This window comes from Delphinus delphis, chromosome 16, assembly GCF_949987515.2.
Source record: "Delphinus delphis chromosome 16, mDelDel1.2, whole genome shotgun sequence".
Taxonomy (NCBI): Eukaryota; Metazoa; Chordata; class Mammalia; order Artiodactyla; family Delphinidae; genus Delphinus; species Delphinus delphis.
Genome location: NC_082698.1, coordinates 61,581,855 through 61,598,376, shown reverse-complemented (window position 1 = coordinate 61,598,376; position 16,522 = coordinate 61,581,855). Strand labels below are relative to the sequence as shown.

Genomic DNA, 16,522 nt, shown 5'->3' with positions numbered 1-16,522 from the left:
GATCTGTAGATGAGGCCCAGGCTGGACTGGTAATTTCCTTTTTGCTCTTCTCTCTCACTTTTTTTTTTTTTTTTAACTGAAGTGCTTCCTGCTTTGAACTCCTGGTGCCTTAGAGTTCCTTGACTTCCCTCCCCACCTCCAATCTGGCCACACTTGCTGTTGAAAAGGGCCAGATATTAGTCCTTTACACTTTAGTATGAACTAGATTCATTTCCCCTTGGGGATTCACCTTTGCCATGCCTCTCCTCGTTGGGGGAAAGTTGATTGCTCTGAGAAAGGTTAGTTTTCAGGCCTTGGATTGGGAGGATCACGGGGGCCCCCCATGTTGGATCTTCATGGCCTATTTCATCAAGATTCCTACAGTGGCTTAAAGTGTGAGAAGAAAGAGGGGAGGGAAAGTCAGGAGAGAAAAGGAGGGTCAAGAAAGTGGCAGATAATAGGAACTAACACACACACAGAGCCCAGTAGTATTTATAGAGCATCTTAAGCGATATGAACCGCGATCCTCTCAGCACCTTATGGAGAAGGGCCCATTCCTATTTTACAGACAAATAAACTGAGGTTCCTGGGTATCTGTGAGGAGAGGGGGTGATGGGGGATGCTGGCAGTGGGGCTACCAGCTCAGGTTGCTCATGGTTTTTCTGGATCTTCCTCTGTGGCAGGAGCTCTCAAGCTGGTGCAGATCCCAGCAGGTGCCAGGCACATCCAGGTTGAGGAGCTGGAGAAGGTCCCCCACCACATTGGTGAGTGCCAGGGTGCCAGGAGATGGGCAGCCAGGCCCTGGGACCTGCCCTCGGGTGTGGGGGGAGCTGGGAGGGCAGAGGAGAGGATTCTAATGCAGAGGGCATTTCATGAGTTCGAATAATGGGAGAGAACCCTTTTTTTTTTTGGTATGCGGGCCTCTCACTGTCGTGGCCTCTCCTGTTGCGGAGCACAGACTCCGGATGCGCAGGCTCAGCAGCCATGGCTCACGGGCCCAGCCGCTCTGCGGCATGTGGGATCTTCCCAGACCGGGGCACGAACCCGTGTCCCCTGCATCAGCAGGCGGACTCTCAACCTCTGCGCCACCAGGGAAGCCTGAGAGAACCCTTTTTTATTGATTGATTGATTTTTATTCATGTTGAAATGGGAACCTGCTCCATGGTTCAAATATCAGAAGGTATGAAAGGAGATCCAGTGAAGATTCCCCCCCAGCCCACAGCCCCCATGGGCAGATTTCTTTGGGGGTTGATGAAAATGTTCCGGCGTTAGACAGTGGTGATGATTGCAGTCACTGAATTGCATACCTTGAAAGGCAGAATGGTTTGGTATGTGAATTAATCTCCATTTAAAACATGCAAGCATGGTTTGGCGGAGGCTCCTGGCGAGCAGGTGGGCAGAAGGCCGCTGCCCGCACGTTGGGCTGTGGCTGGGTTCCCCCACACTCGTCTGTGCTCAGGCTCCTTACTGAGGGCATGTGGGCTGTGATGTCACTGGGCCTCAGCATGTCACAGAGGCCGCTCTTACCCACTGTGCCCACCAAGTCACCCTGCTTGTCACCAGCTCGTCATAAACACGAACCCAGAACCTAACGTCTCTGGGCAAGCTTGTATATTACAAAAGTGCTAACTTTTCATATTTTTAGGTTATTATTAAAATAATACAAGACATTTTTAAAGTCTCCTGGAGAACTTGCACTCCCTGGAGAATACATCTGCATTAGCACAGCTGTAAAAATTCCTAACCTGCTCTGGAGGGCACCTGAGTGTAGTCCAAGCAGGCATAAGGCACAAGGGGAAACTGATGCGCAAAGTGGCTGTGGGCCCTCTGCGTGCCCTCATTCACTTGCGGGGTGAGCCAGTCTGGGCCTGGGTCTGCCATCTTCTACCCCGTGCCCCTGCCAACTGCACCTCTGCACAGGGGGTGTGAGACGGGAGGGCTTTGGCTTGGCCGCCTCCCTGCCCGCTTGCCTGTCTGGCTGTGGAGTATTACGCCTGCACAGGGACAAGGGGAGAAGGTCATTTACCCCTGGAAGAGGATGGTTGCTTACAGACACTCCTCCTGCTGCACCCCTACAGATGATTCCATAATGTCAGCAGCCCCTTGGGCCCCTGGCCAGCCCCTTCCACCCACGGCCCCCCAACCCCGCTCAGATGTCCAGCCCTTCCAAGGAGCTAGATGCGCTTGTAGGCAGCAGATGGGCTTCACTGGAGGTCGGGGCAGAGGCTCCCAGCGCCTGTGGCAGGCTCTGGGCAGGCACACTTGCTGTGTGTTTATGGGGTGAGGGTTAGAGCTCTCCGGGAGCCTGGGGGAGAGGGAAGCAGCACTGAGACCTGTCGTCAGCACAGGTTGTGTGATTACACGTGTGTGAGATCCGCAGCGGCCCTGGTGTAAACGTGCAGAGTGTGTATGTGGGAGTGAGTGTGTGTGTGCCCGTGTGTGTGCACACGCGCGCTAACAGGGTATGTACTCTCTGGAGAAGCCCGGGACAGGTGGCAGCCTTGGCAGTGAAGGCCGAGGCCCTGGTCCAAATGTGTGAGGCGCTCCTGGAATTCGGGGTCACGGACTCTGAAAGGAAGTGAAGGGAAGACAAGCCGTGCTGTTAATACCCACCGTGTGGGGGGCTTTGAGCTGGCGCTTTTCATTCGTTATCTCGTCGGAGCCTCATGATAACCCTCTTGTTATCCCATTTTTGCAGTTGAGGAAATTGAGGCTCCGAGAAGTTAAAAGAGTTGCTGGAGGTACCGAGTGGGTCAGTGGTAGGACCTGGGCTCAGAGCTGGTAGGAGGTGGTGGAGATTCCAGCCCACCACCCCCAGGAAGGCGGGGGGTACATCCAGGGACCGGGGACAGCAGTGGTCGTGAGCTGCAGAGGCAGACAAGGGCCTGAGGAGATGCTCAGCTCTAGCCTGGAGGGTCTGGTGATTCTGGGGGCTGGCAGAGATCAGGTTGCGGGAAAGGAGGGGGCGTCTCTCTTCCCACTCAGCAGGGAGGCTGGCCCTCCGGAGAGCTGGGCTACCAGCCTCTGTGTGTCCAGGACAAACCCTTGCCCCTCTCAGGGCCTCTGATTCCCCATCTGGATTAATAACAGCACCAACCTCAGGATGCGTGTGAGGACCCCACTGAGGCGGGAGCAGAGTAAACAGCATGTAGTTCATGCCCTGGATCCTTAGCTCTTATAATTACACCAGGTGGGGACACCCCGGGGCTCCAGATCCTTTGCCATCCCCACCTGGCTGGGGGCTCGGGTCCCACGATGCAGCCATTCTCTGACCCCTGATGCCTCCAGGGTGGATGAGGCTGTAACTCGGGGGCCTTTGCTGTAACTCGGAGGCTGTAACTCGGGGGCCTTTGCTGTCTGCAGCTACACACCTTCCGCCTGCCGGTCACCCAGCGCCTTTCAGTTACAAGTTGTGAGTTACTCGCTGACTGGGACTTTAAGGGGGAAAAATGAACAGATATTTTTTATACTCCGGCTCTGTGCCAGGCGCTGTGCTGGGCCAAGGACACTGAGATGGAGGAGGTACACTGACAGGCTATGGGAGAGACAGGATATCTGTAATTGCAACAGTGCTAAAAGTCAGGGGCTGATTTGATGACAGTAATAGTGCCTACCATTTATTAAGTGCCAACTGCATGCCATGCACTCTGCCTAGTTCTTTATATATATGAACTCCTTTGATTGTCCCAAGAGCCCCATGGCAGGGTAGGTGGGCAAGGGATACTGTGATTATCCTCATGGGGCAGCAGCCCTATGAGCTAGGTAGAATTACCATTCCCATTTTACAGATGGTAAAACTGAGGCAGCACAGGGAGGCTAAGTAACTTTCCCAAATCAGTCTGGCTCCAGAGCCTGTACTCTTAGCCTCTATGCTCTGCTGTCGAAGTTGTAGGGAGGGCAAATCCCTGAGGACTGGACAATCAAAGAAGGCTTCCTGGAGGAGGGGAGAATTGTGCTGAGCCTTAAATGTGGGTGGAGATTAGTCGGGCAGGAAGAAGGGGAGACAAAGTGAGAGGAATGGTGTGTACCAGGGTCCAGAGGCAGGGGTGCTATGTGGGGGCAGTGGGATGATCCATCGGACTGGAGAAAGGCTCAGGTGGGAAGGAGTGACAGGTGGGCAGGGAGCCCCTAGGGGCCCACTGGGACGGCCTTGAAACCCCTGAGGTGTGGCTGGTGCTCCTGTGGAGGGGAATAGAAATCTGTGTGACCCTCTCCCCATGGCCAGCGGTGAAGAACCAGGTCACAGGCAGCTTCATCCTCAACCCCAAGGGCAAGGAACCCACGAGCCGGACCTTCACTGCAATGGGCCTGGAGTGGGAGTACGCGGTGGAGGACGCCAAAGAGAGCCTCAAGACCAGTGGGCCCCTGCCGGAAGCCATTGCCGTCCTGGTGAGTCCCCACCCTGCATGGTGGCCCCTGCCCCCGCCCCCGCTTGCTGCCCCAGCCCAATCCCCTAGCTCACCGTCTCTGCTGCTGAGCCAACGCAGGCCTGGTGGAAATCCTCCTGTTCTGGTGTCTTCAGGAGCCTGGGCAAGGCCAAGATGCCCTCTGTGCTTCGAGGCTGGGAGGATGGCAAGTGAGGAGGAAAAAAGAAATGGTTGTCTCACTGTCTGATCAGAGATGCCCCACACAGGGTGTCTGTTCTCCTTAACATGGGGTCAGAAATAGGGCCCAGGAGGAGCTGGAGGGACCTGGCTTGGTTCCCCCATCGTTCTGCCATCATCCAGTATCCAGTTGCATTATGGCTTTGCCAGCAAGTGAGTCCAGGAGTCCAGTGGCCTGTGGCCCAGGAGTGCCGTCTGGCACTGCCAGCCTCCTGTCCCAGCTGAGGCCCACCTCTGCCCACACCCCCTCTTCCTAGACCATGAGCCAGGGCTTATGGAGCAGGGATTGTTAACTCAGGAGACCAGACCGGGAGGGGCTCTATTGGCACCGGCTGGTGGCAGGGAGACCTTCTACAGGCTTTGTTCCTGGTGCTACCCTCATTAGTCAGGGAGGTCCTAGAGGGCAGGGTCTGAAGCCTATTGATGTCAGCATATTAATTCAATCCAGCGTGTGCTTCCTACTCACCCTATATTTGTTGTCCACCCGTACACCCATGGCTGATTAATTTTCAACGAGAGTACTAAGACCATTCAGTGGGAAAAGAAGAATCTCTTCAACTAATGGTGCTGGGACAACTGGATATGCACATGCAGAAGAATGAAGTTGAACCCCTGCCTCACACCGTATACCAAAATCAGCTCAAGATAGATCAAAGCCCCAAGTACAAGAGCTAAAACCGTAGAACTCTTGGAGGATAGAGAGGGATAAATCTCACGATCTCGGATTCTTAGATACGATACCAAAAGCATGAGCAACAACAACAAAAAAGAGAGAAATTGGTCTTCATGGAAATTGAAAGCTTTTGTACATCAAAAAAGACGTTTTGAAGAAAGTGAGAAGATCACCTGAACAGACTGGGAGAAAATATTGGCAATCCTATATGTGATAAGAGTCTCTATTGTAGACCATCTTCTAGAGTCAGGCAGTGTGGGTGCTCTGGTGAGCAGGACAGACCAGCAGACATGGTTCCTGCCTTCATTGGAACTTAGGTGTGTGGGAAGGAGAATCGCCGATGGGCACACAGGCTGTTCTCAGGCCTGGCACACAGTAGCTGCTTAGCTTGAGTTGTTTTTTTTTTAAAAAAAAATCTTTATTAGAGTATAATTGCTTTACAGTGGTGTGTCAGTTTCTGCTTTATAACAGAGTGAATCGGTTATACATATACATATGTCCCCACATCTCTTCCCTCTTGCATCTCCCTCCCTCCTACCTTCCCTATCCCACCCCTCTAGGTGGTCACAAAGCACCAGCTGATCTCCCTGTGCTATGTGGCTGCTTCCCACTAGCTATCTGTTTTACATTTGGTAGTGTATATATGTCCATGTCACTCTCTCACTTTGTCCCAGCTTACCCTTCCCCCTCCCCACATCCTCAAGTCCATTCTCTAGTAGGTCTGCGTCTTGATTCCCATCTTGCCCCTAGGTTCTTCTGACCATTTTCTTTTTTAGATTCCATATATATGTGTTAGCATACAGTATTTGTTTTTCTCTTTCTGACTTACACTTCACTCTGTATGACAGTCTCTAGGTCCATCCACCTCACTACAAATAACTCAATTTCATTTCTTTTTATGGCTGAGTAATATTCCATTATATATTTGTGCCACATCTTCTTTATCCATTCACCCGATGATGGACACTTAGGTTGCTTCCATGTCCTGGCTATTGTAAATAGAGCTGCAATGAACATTTTGGTACATGACTCTTTTTGAATTATGGTTTTCTCAGGGTATATGCCCAGTAGTGGGATTGCTGGGTCGTATGGTAGTTCTATTTTTAGTTTTTTAAGGAATCTCCATACTGCTCTCCATAGTGGCTGTATCAATTTACATTCCCACCAAGAGTGCAAGAGTGTTCCCTTTTCTCCACACCCTCTCCAGCATTTATTGTTTGTAGATTTTTTTTTTCTGTTTTGGAGTTTATATTATTTTGCTGTTGTTATTTTTAAACATCTTTATTGGAGTATAATTGCTTTACAGTGGTGTGTTAGTTTCTGCTTTATAACAAAGTGAATCAGTTATACATATACATATGTTCCCATATCTCTTCCCTCTTGCATCTCCCTCCCTCCCACCCTCCGTATCCCACCCCTCTAGGTGGTCACAGAGCACCAGCTGATCTCCCTGTGCTATGCGGCTGCCTCCCACTAGCTATCTGTTTTACGTTTGGTAGTGTATATATGATGATGGCTATTCTGACCGGTGTGAGATGATATCTCATTGTAGTTTTGGTTTGCGTTTCTCTAATGATTAATGATGTTGAGCATTCTTTCATGTGTTTGTTGGCAGTCTGTATATCTTCTTTGGAGAAATGTCTATTTAGGTCTTCTGCCCGTTTTTGGATTGGGTTGTTTGTTTTTTGATATTGAGCTGCATGCGTTGGTTGTATTAGCCTCAGTTTTGCCATGTGGCTACAGGTCTGAAAGGCCTCGCCAGTGCGTGCTCAGTGCTGCCCCCTCCTGGCTCTCACTGGTTCTGCTTCTGACCCCACATCCTCCCCTTTGACCCCTCCTCCCCGGTCTCCCTATGCTGGCCTTGCTTCCCTGCTCTCCAGTCCTTTGCCACCTCGTCTGTCTCCCTTCAGGTGCTCCCCCCAGCTGAGGGTGGCCCCCGCAGCAGCCTGGCCTACAAGTACGTCATCCACGAGGACCTGCTGCCCCTTATCGGGAGCAACAACGTGCTCCTGGAGGAGACGGACACCTACGAGTGGGCACTCAAGAACTGGGCACCCTGCACCAAGGCCTGCGGAGGAGGTACTCGCTTGCCTGACTGCAGACGCCTTGTGGGAGGAGCGGGAGGGGTCGGGGGCCTGACATCGTCTCCACTTGGCATGTCCCCGGCTCGTGCCTCAGTTTCTCCTTGAAGGTCTCTGGGGTGTGGCAGGGTGCCTGGGCAGGGCCTTGGGGCTGGGCTGGGGGTGCTAGAGCAGTATCCGGGGCAGGTCCTCTGCCCTGTAAGGGCTCACCAGCTGCGCGCAGAGACAGCAGCCCACGTCCCCACCTGTGCTATACCAGTGACACCTGAGATGGGCTGGTCAAGGAAGGCTTCTTCAGAAAGTGACTTGGGGATGGCAAGATGCAAAGGCACAGAGGGAGGGGCGATTGGCTGCAGTCTCTCCAGAGCTCACTGTCCCTGAGGCTCTGGGCAGGACAGTGGGGGCCTGGTGAGACTGACCCCCACGGCAGGCTGTCCTCCCTTCAGGGATCCAGTTCACCAAGTACGGCTGCCGGCGCCGACGAGACCACCACATGGTCCAGCGGCACCTGTGCGACCACAGGAAGAGGCCCAAGCCCATCCGCCGGCGCTGCAACCAGCACCCGTGTGCCCAGCCTGCGTGAGTGCTTTCTGGGGGAGGGACAAGAGGCTGACAGCAGACCCTCTCTCTGCCCTGACGTCAGGACGAGGGGCGGGTGAGCCTGCTTCCGCCAGCGCTGGAGGGTGGAGGCACGTAGCCCCCGCAGCCGGGACTTCTTGAGCAGAGAGCACCCACACGCCAGCCTCTGCCCATGGCCCGCGTGGCCCTCCTTGCCCGTCCATCCCCTCTGGGATTTCTGCATTAACTTTCACTCCCAGAAGGAGGAAGATGCTGCCTTTGTTCTGCTCCTCCCAGGATTATTTTACAGATGGGGAAGCTGAGGCCCGATCTGGGGACACAGCTTTCCCTCAGTGATCCAGGGGGTCCATGCAGGTGAAGAGGATTTCAGTGTTTCCAGGCCCTAGGCCAGGACGCTGTCTACCAGTTCCTCCCTGCCCAGTCATGTGGGGCCCAGGGATGCGGTCTGGCCTTTCAGCGCCCAGCTGTGGTCTAGCCCTGATTGGGATTCCCTGGCCTGAGGACACAGGCTCTTTTTGAGCCCAAGGTCATGTTCTTGGGGTTACTTGGAGGTGGCTTTGGGGAGAGGAGAGAGCTATAATCTGTGGAGGATCGATGTCTGGTCTCTGGGCCTGTTGCCCAGCTCGTCCTCAGCCCCAGCAGGCTTCTCTAGTGGCCCCCAGGTAGGGCCGAGGGTGGCTGGCCAGTAGGAAACCATGAAGAGCTGAGTCCATCCTCCTGCCTCCCAGGAGTCCTCCCAGGGTTGGGGGGTTCCAACTCGGCCTTGCTGATCCACAGCAGCTCTGCTCCCACAGGGTAGAGGGACCTCAGAGCCAGGGCGGGAGCTGCTGACCGGTGCTAGAGGCTGCCATGGCCTCCCTGTGCCCGGCCCAGGCCACGATCCCCAGCCCCCTGGCTCTCCATGGTTCTTTTTTATGTATTACTTTTTATTCAGGCCACTTTGCCCACAAACATCTGTGATCACAGAGCACGCGGGGCTAACTCTTCCATGACCCCTAGCAGGTCACCCCACCCCGGCTTGTCTCCTTATCTGTAAAATGTCAAATGAAGTTTCGGGGCTAAAGCCGTCGTTTACTAAATGATGCCTCAGGAAACAGAGGGGAGTGGGAGTTGGGGGCTGCCCCTCCCTCCACCCCACCAGAGCAGTTTTGCTTTTGTCTAACTCTTCCAGTGGGCGCCTGCTTAAGATGCTGCTGGAAGTTGCTCTATGGCTAAAAGACGCTTGGAGACTAGCGGCTTAGCTGATCAGCACCAAAGCTCTGCAGGCACTGACGGTGATGATAATAGTGCCTGCACTTATGACATGCCTACTGCATGCCATGCACTTTACATATACAGGTCCTTTAATTGTCCCAAGAGCCCCATGGTAGGGGCTTCTACTCTGCAAGCTGTGATTTTCATCTGTTTGTGCCCGGCTGAATGTCAGCACCTAGGACAGTGCCTGCACATGCTAGACACGCAAATATTCATGAAGTGTTGAAAGAATTCTGATGTAAAGATGGGGTAACTGAGGCTTAGAGGGGTTAATAGCTTGTCCAAGGACCTGCAGGGTGTCAGGATTTAAATATGCATTATACCCATTTTTCAGATGAGGAAACAGAGGAGAGAATACGTGACCTCCCTAAGGCCACACGCCTGACAGCTGCAGAGCCACGTGGGTGGCTGACTTGGCCCCCAAGCATTCTGAAGCCCAAACCATCTCTGTGGCTCCTGCCTTTGGTGGTTCAGGGAGTGGGGGTGGCCTTGGGAGGAAGTGTCCCATAGTCCTGCCTTTCCTCCACCTTTCTCCCTGTCTGTCTCCAGGTGGATGACGGAGGAGTGGGGCACCTGCAGCCGGAGTTGTGGGAAGCTGGGGGTGCAGACTCGGGGAGTGCAGTGCCTGCTGCCCCTCCCCAACGGTACCCACAAGGCCATGCCGGCCAAGGCCTGCCCCGGGGACCGGCCCGAGGCCCGCCGGCCCTGCCACCGCGTGCCCTGTCCAGCCCAGTGGCGGACGGGAGCCTGGTCCCAGGTGAGCTGTCCTCAGGGCGTGGGAGGGGCTGGGCCGACAGGCGCCTTCCTTGCAAAGTCAAGGAAGAGGAGGGTCTGGGTGGAGGAGCTGCAGAGAGATCTGGCGCTCCCTGCAGGCCGAGTGTTTCTGGCTGAATCCCTCTCCCCACATCTGATCTGATTTTTCTCAAAACTAAGTCCAACGGTATGCTGGGCCATGGTTTTGGGCTTGGCCTTTATATCCATTCACTATCAGCTTTGACCTTCACAGAGTTAGGAGGCCTGGGCTAATATCCCTGTGTTACAGATGAGCAAATTGTAAGACACTCTTGTATTAAGAAATATTTACTGGGACTCCCCTGGATGTCCAGTGGTTAAGACTCGGCACTTCCACTGCAGGGCGCACGGGTTCAATCCCTGGTCGGGAAACTAAGGTGCCAAGTACGTTCCAGGCACACTGTACTAAGAATGCCTGGAACCCACTACCAACCAGACAGACCTGATTCTTGTCCTCATGGTGCTTACAGTCTAGTGAGGGAGACATAAGAGACAAGTACCAATAACAAAAGCATTTACAGGTTGCAGTTGGAGCTGAGCAGAAGTAAACAGGGTAACATATCAGGGAGGGCCTCTCTGAGGAGGTGACATTCGAGCTGAGACCTGAGATGTGAGCCATATGAAGACCCTGAGACAAGAACAACCTTGCCATGTTCCAGAAACCTAAAGGACATTGGGACTAGAGCTTAATGAGAGGGGCAGGGCTTACACGACATCTTTGGAGAGTGGGCAGGGGGTCAAATCCTGCAGGGCTTTATGAGGAGTTAGAGTTATTCTAAGAGCAGTGGGAAACTTGAAAGGTTTTAACGTGTATGTCACCAGCTCTGATTTCAGGTTTAAAGATCACTCTGGCAGCTCTGTAGCAAGTTCATTGCTGGGAGGCCAGGGAAGAAAAAGGCAAACAGTAAGAAGGTTGTGGAATAGTCCAGGGGCCACAGGGAAGTTTTTTCAAGTTTGGGGTTTTTTCTTAAAAACGCGTTTGATATGAACCTTGAAGACATTATGTAGAGTGAAATAAGCCAGACACAAAATGACAAATACAGTATGATTCCACTTATGTGAGACACCTAGAGCAGTCAAATTCATAGAGAGAGAAAGTAGAAGTGTGGTTGCCAGGGACCAGGGGAGAGGGGAATGGGAAGTTAATGTTTAATGGGCACAGAGTTTCAGTTTGGGAAGAAGAAACCGTTCTAGAGATGGATGGTTACACAGTAATGTGAAAGTACTTAGTGCCACTGAACTGTACACTTAAAAATGGTTATGATGTAAATTTTATGATCTGTATATTTGATTACAGTTTTTAAAACCTCATTCGATCATGGAAATAAGCACAATGATGTTTATTGTAATAACAGAATATCAGGAAATATTCTAAATATCTATCCATAGGAAATTGGACCCCCCCCAAAAAAAACCCCATGGTCTATTCATGTAATAAAATACTATACAGCAAGAAAAATGAATACGCTTGAACTGTACTCATCAATATAGATAACCCTCAGAAAACTAGGTGAGAAAAAGCACTGAAGTATGAAGAAAGTAGCCCTACCAATGGGGATACCAATTACTTAAAGTTTAAAAAGGCACAACACGGTATTTGAAAATGCGCCAGAGTACTGATCTACTAAAGTTGCGAGTGGGGGTGTTTGAACAGGCGTTCATGACCAGCTTCCTCATACCTTCCTGTAGGCTTGACATATTGCATAATACAGAGTATTTTAAAGAACTAAAAATCCCCACACAACCTGTGCAGATTTTATATTCTTCTCCATAATATATAGCTTTATTTGTTTGAATATAAACCAGAAAGACCGCTGATCCATAAAGGGCCCCTTACGTAAAACAGAGAGGTGACAGCTGGTGGAAGATAGTTGCCCCTGTAAGATGGGCAGAGCATTCCAGAGCTATTGCTGTTTGTAATTATTCCTCCTGGGAAGATGAGCCGTCTTTGTCCCACTGTTCTGTGTGGCATGTGACCCTTGTGTCTCCCTTGCTCATCACCTGCCCTGGCATGAGAAGTGGACCTTTGCAAGTCCTTCCCATCCCGCTAGGAGAGGCTGTGCTCAGTGCCTACAAACCCAGTGACCTGGTCACGTGGGGCACCCTTGCTTTTCCTGAAGCCACTGCACCCCTTTATCAGAGTATGTGGGTTCCAGGGCGTGATGTGTGTGGCAGCCCTTTCAAATGGCCTTCTGTTCCTTGTACCCACACCTTTTCCTCTTAGAGAAGAAGACACTTTTGAGCATGTCTCTACGAGCTGAGTGCTGGAAACAAAGTCATTGAATGTCAGAGCTAGAGGGGTCCATGGTGACCCCATCACCCAGCTCTCTCAGCTTAGCCGTTGTTACAGTCTGGGTTCCTACATCCCCTTAACAAGGTATCATCAAGTGCGTGGACCTGCCTCAGGTCCCTTGGGCTAGTGGATGGCGGCAGGGTGATACACAAAATATTTAAGGACACAGGCACAGGCCAGACAGAGTGAACACAAGCAGTAGTGCCGGAATGGGGTCCCACAGGCCCCCTCCAGATGGTGGGAAGGTTCAGGGGGTTCCAAGATCAGGGCAGTGGCTCTTTCCCACCTGGTACAGGAGTATTTGACAGTTGCTGTGCTGTCCTGGAGAGGCTGTTGAGAGCAGTCCTTGCATGTCCCTCTGGTCCAGCAGAGACTTGGCACCCTTCTCTGTCCCCTTTCTGTCCTGGGCACTGGCTGGACTGCAGAGCTCACCGCCTCCTTCCACTGTCTCTCCACACCCCCCGCCCCCATCTCCCCACGGCAGTGCTCCGTCACTTGCGGAGAGGGCGTCCAGCTGCGGCAGGTGGTGTGCCGGGCCAACGCCAGCAGTCTGGGGCAGTGTGAGGGGGACAAGCCGGACACGGTCCAGGTCTGCAGTCTGCCCGCCTGCGGAGGTGAGCCGGGTAGGATGGGGGTCCAGCCCAGCTCCTCTGGCCTAGACCTGAGGCCCAGCTTGGCTGGCTTCCCAGCCCAAATACTAGAGCTGCTTTTCCCCCTCACAGAAAATCTCCAGAATTCCACAGTGGGGGCTGACGTCCGGGAACTTGTGACCCCAGACGGGGAGTGGGTGCCACAGTCGGGGCCCCTAGATCCCATCAACAAGATCTCATCAAGTAAGTGTATCTCTGGACCCCACCCCCTCCCCATTCTTCCAGTGTTCACGGCATCGTGGGCATGGGCCGTGCAGTGGAGTGGACCCGGCTTCCCGTCTGTCCACGTGACCTTAGCCTCTTGGAGCCTTGGATTCCTCAGCTGTGAGGTGGGGGTGATGCTTATATTGGTCCATGACTCCTTATCTGCAGTTCCAAAATATTGAAAGCTGCAAGCGTCCCCCTAAATTTGGTGCAGACTCACTGGGAAGCAAAATCTGAACTGAACTAACGAGAGATTAGTTATTCTTTTGCTACGGAAACATTGCCGTATTTGGTTGCAAGGTGACCTCCAGTCTCCACTGGGGACCTTAATGTAAATACACTGAATATTACTCTTCTAACCTAAGAAGTTCTGAATTATGAACCATATCTGCTTCTTGGATGAGCAGTTGTAGTTCTGAGCTCTCTTTATAGGGCTGTTGAGAGAATTAAATGAGATAATGCATGCATTCCTGCTTAGCAGTCAGCCAACAACAAATATAGTAGCAGCCATTTCTCTCTGCTTCATGATCAGGAGCCCAGCAGCTCACCCTCTCATCTTTCCATCCATCCACCCATCCAACTAACCACCCATCCATCCATTAATAAATATTAACTAAGCACCTACTATATACCAGGCTCTATGTTCTGTGCTTCCTTCCTAGGTTCCTTCTCTGTTTCCCTTTCTTACCTTCCCAAGGACCAGGGTCTGACAAGATGAGTAGCAGAAAGATCCCAGACCCAAACTCCTAGGTAGAGGATCAGTTGGCTGTGTGACCTTGTACAAATTCGTGAAACTCTCTGAGCTCAGCAACCTCATCTGGAAAATAGAGGGGTCTGATTAAATGTCCTCAGAGGAACTTCTGGCTCCTGCCTTGCTGCTGCTCCGCTCCTGTGCTGAGGCTCAGGCTGTTCAAGTGCTTGGGTTTCCTTTCCTTTTCCTCTGGGAGCAAAGGGGAGCTCTGATTCTGACCCTAGAATTCTAGCGCCATCTAGAGGCCACTGGCTTTCCATTTTCTCTAGTCTCTCTCCTGTTCCCCTAATCCAGCACCCTACCTTTTCTCTTTTCTCTTTCTCTCCCCCTCCTCTCCTCTTCCCTGTCCCCCTCCTTTTCTCTTTCCCTGGAGAAATTAATAGAAAGCAAAGCTCCTGCCTTCACATCGTCTGGAGAGACCTACCTGAAGTTATCACAGAAATGCAAAAACATTTTTAGATGACATTTGAACAAAAGCAAACAAAACTAATATAATGAGCACCCCTCTATGCCAGGAACTTTACAAATGCTACTTACAATAATAATATAATTATTCATTGGTAAATGTCAGCATTATCCCCATTTCACAGAAGAAACTGAGTGTTGGACAGTTTAAATGACTTGCCCGAAGCCTTGCAGCTTTTTAGTGATAGAGCCTTGATCGGAACCTAGATCTGCTTGATTCCAAATTTGTTGGTGGGGGGCTTACTGTTCCAAGTGCGTGCTCACCAGGGGCAGGATGTTTAAGCCGCTCGTCACAGTGTGAGTAACCCGGGCATCTGCCTGGCCCCGGCCAGGGTGGCTCGGATTCCTTTGGGTTGATTGGGAGGTGGTGAGGGCGGGAGGTGGAGGGCCGAGTGGGAGCTGTAACCTGGCTGATGGGCGTCCTCCAGCGTCGGTCCTTGTGCTGTGTGTGCAGCGGAGCCCTGTGTGGAGGACAGGTCCATCTTCTGCCAGATGGAAGTGCTTGGTCGCTACTGCTCCATCCCCGGCTACCACCGGCTGTGCTGTGAGTCCTGTACCACGAAGGCCTCGGGCCCTGATGCGAGCCCGGACCCCAGCCTGGCCTCACCACCACCCTTCTCCACTCCTGGGAGCCCCTTCCGAGGACCCAAGGCCCCTCCAGAGGCTGTGGAGCCCACTGTGGGACCAGCGGGATCAGACGGCCGTCAGCATGGCCGAGCCACACAGCTCCCAGGACCTCTGGGCACAAGCTCCCCAGTGAGCCAGCGCCGCTTTGCTGCCCAGAAATGGAACCCTACAGTATTCTGGGGCACTTCTCCTAGTGCCCCCCGGGGACTGCCCTGGGGCTGGGCTGGGGCCCCTACACCAGTCTCTGAAGATAAGGGGCAGCTCAGGGAAGACCCGAAGCATCCAGGCACCAGCCTTCCCACCACCTCCCCGGTGACATGAGCCTCGCCTTGCCCATCCCTCCGGTCAAGTTTACACTCTCTGTGCTGCCCCAGACATCCCGGCTCAGAGGACACGCAGCGGGGCCGGGGCAAGCACGGACTGCCTTTTAAATTATTTGCCTTCTTATTGTTCTAGTTTGGGGCTGTGACACTTTTCACCCCATGAAGTGGGTCTATGAGGAAGAAACAGATCAGGGAAAGCCCTAACCAGAGATACCTCAGCAAGCAGCCCAGGTGACCGAATTGAACCTCTCAGGGGCTCCTGGCTGTCTCTCCTGCCAGGACTGAGGGCCAGCTAAGTCCCCCCAACACACACACACACACACACACACACACACACACACACAGCCACCGGGCCTCACACTGCCTCCCTTTGCCAGAAATTGTGGGGACCCCTGTGGAGACCCCGAGTACCAGGCTCCTCTGCCAAGAGGGGCAGCGCAGGGCCGGGGAAGGTCGGGGGAACCCTCACAGGGTGGTCCAAGAGGAAGTGGCTGGGGCCGAATGTGGTCGTGAGGCTCCAGCTGCAGGGATGGGGTGGGCGGGAGGCCAGTTCATCTCAGACCCAGCTCTTCATAGCGAGAGCTCCAGACAGCTCCTCTGGCCATGGCCAAAGGGCAGAGTCCACCTTGCACTTGCTGGCTGGAGGGCCATGTTGGTGGCCACCTCTGCCCCTGAAGATGGCATTTCCTATTACTTCTGGTGCCTCCAGTTTACAGGTGGGCCTGTTAACCTCACCCCAGGCCCCCCTGAGAAGGGGGCTCTGGACACTCGGGAACATGTGTCCTCATCATCCAGGGGGTCCCCAGCTGGTGCTAGGCCCCCTGGCTGGACCAGGAACGGCAACTGTGGTCGTCACTCCGGTGCGTGAAGAGAGCACGGGCTGGAAGGTGACTTTGTGGGGCACAGAGGAGACGTGAGTTCTCAGGCTGAGCCCTGCCAATCATTGCCCTCTACCAAAGACCGCTCCTGCTGGAGTCAGGCGTCTTCTTCTCCCGCCCGGCTTAAGCTGGACTGGAGGTCCATTCGTGGTACTGGGTGCGGGTGCGGGGGTGACCAGGCTCCAGGGCTGAGGACCGGAGTCCACTCATAGCCGGGTCCTGGGGATGACAAGGGCCCCAAGTGCCCCTCGTGCAGGTGGGGAGGAGACACACTGTGGAGCCTCAGCTGCACCCATGTTACCTCCAAGGGCAGGTAACTTCCCTGGGCCCTCTGGCCCTCAGGAAGCCACCCGGTTCCCGGGACCTCTC

The 16,522-nt window shown here is 53.3% G+C and overlaps 1 protein-coding gene across 2 annotated transcripts in view; it reads left to right on the top strand.

The window, feature by feature from the left end:
* ADAMTS14 (ADAM metallopeptidase with thrombospondin type 1 motif 14) overlaps positions 1-15,837 on the top strand; it is a 90,824-nt gene extending 74,987 nt beyond the window's left edge. For both annotated transcript variants that reach the window (XM_060033742.1, XM_060033741.1), the window contains exons 15-22: positions 663-743; positions 4,205-4,368; positions 7,167-7,335; positions 7,784-7,916; positions 9,720-9,927; positions 12,740-12,869; positions 12,978-13,088; positions 14,780-15,837. In XM_060033742.1, the coding sequence (XP_059889725.1) occupies positions 663-743; positions 4,205-4,368; positions 7,167-7,335; positions 7,784-7,916; positions 9,720-9,927; positions 12,740-12,869; positions 12,978-13,088; positions 14,780-15,273 (1,490 nt within the window). In that variant the 3' untranslated portion in view covers positions 15,274-15,837. The remainder of the gene's footprint in view (positions 1-662; positions 744-4,204; positions 4,369-7,166; positions 7,336-7,783; positions 7,917-9,719; positions 9,928-12,739; positions 12,870-12,977; positions 13,089-14,779) is intronic.
* Positions 15,838-16,522: the final 685 nt, after the last annotated feature.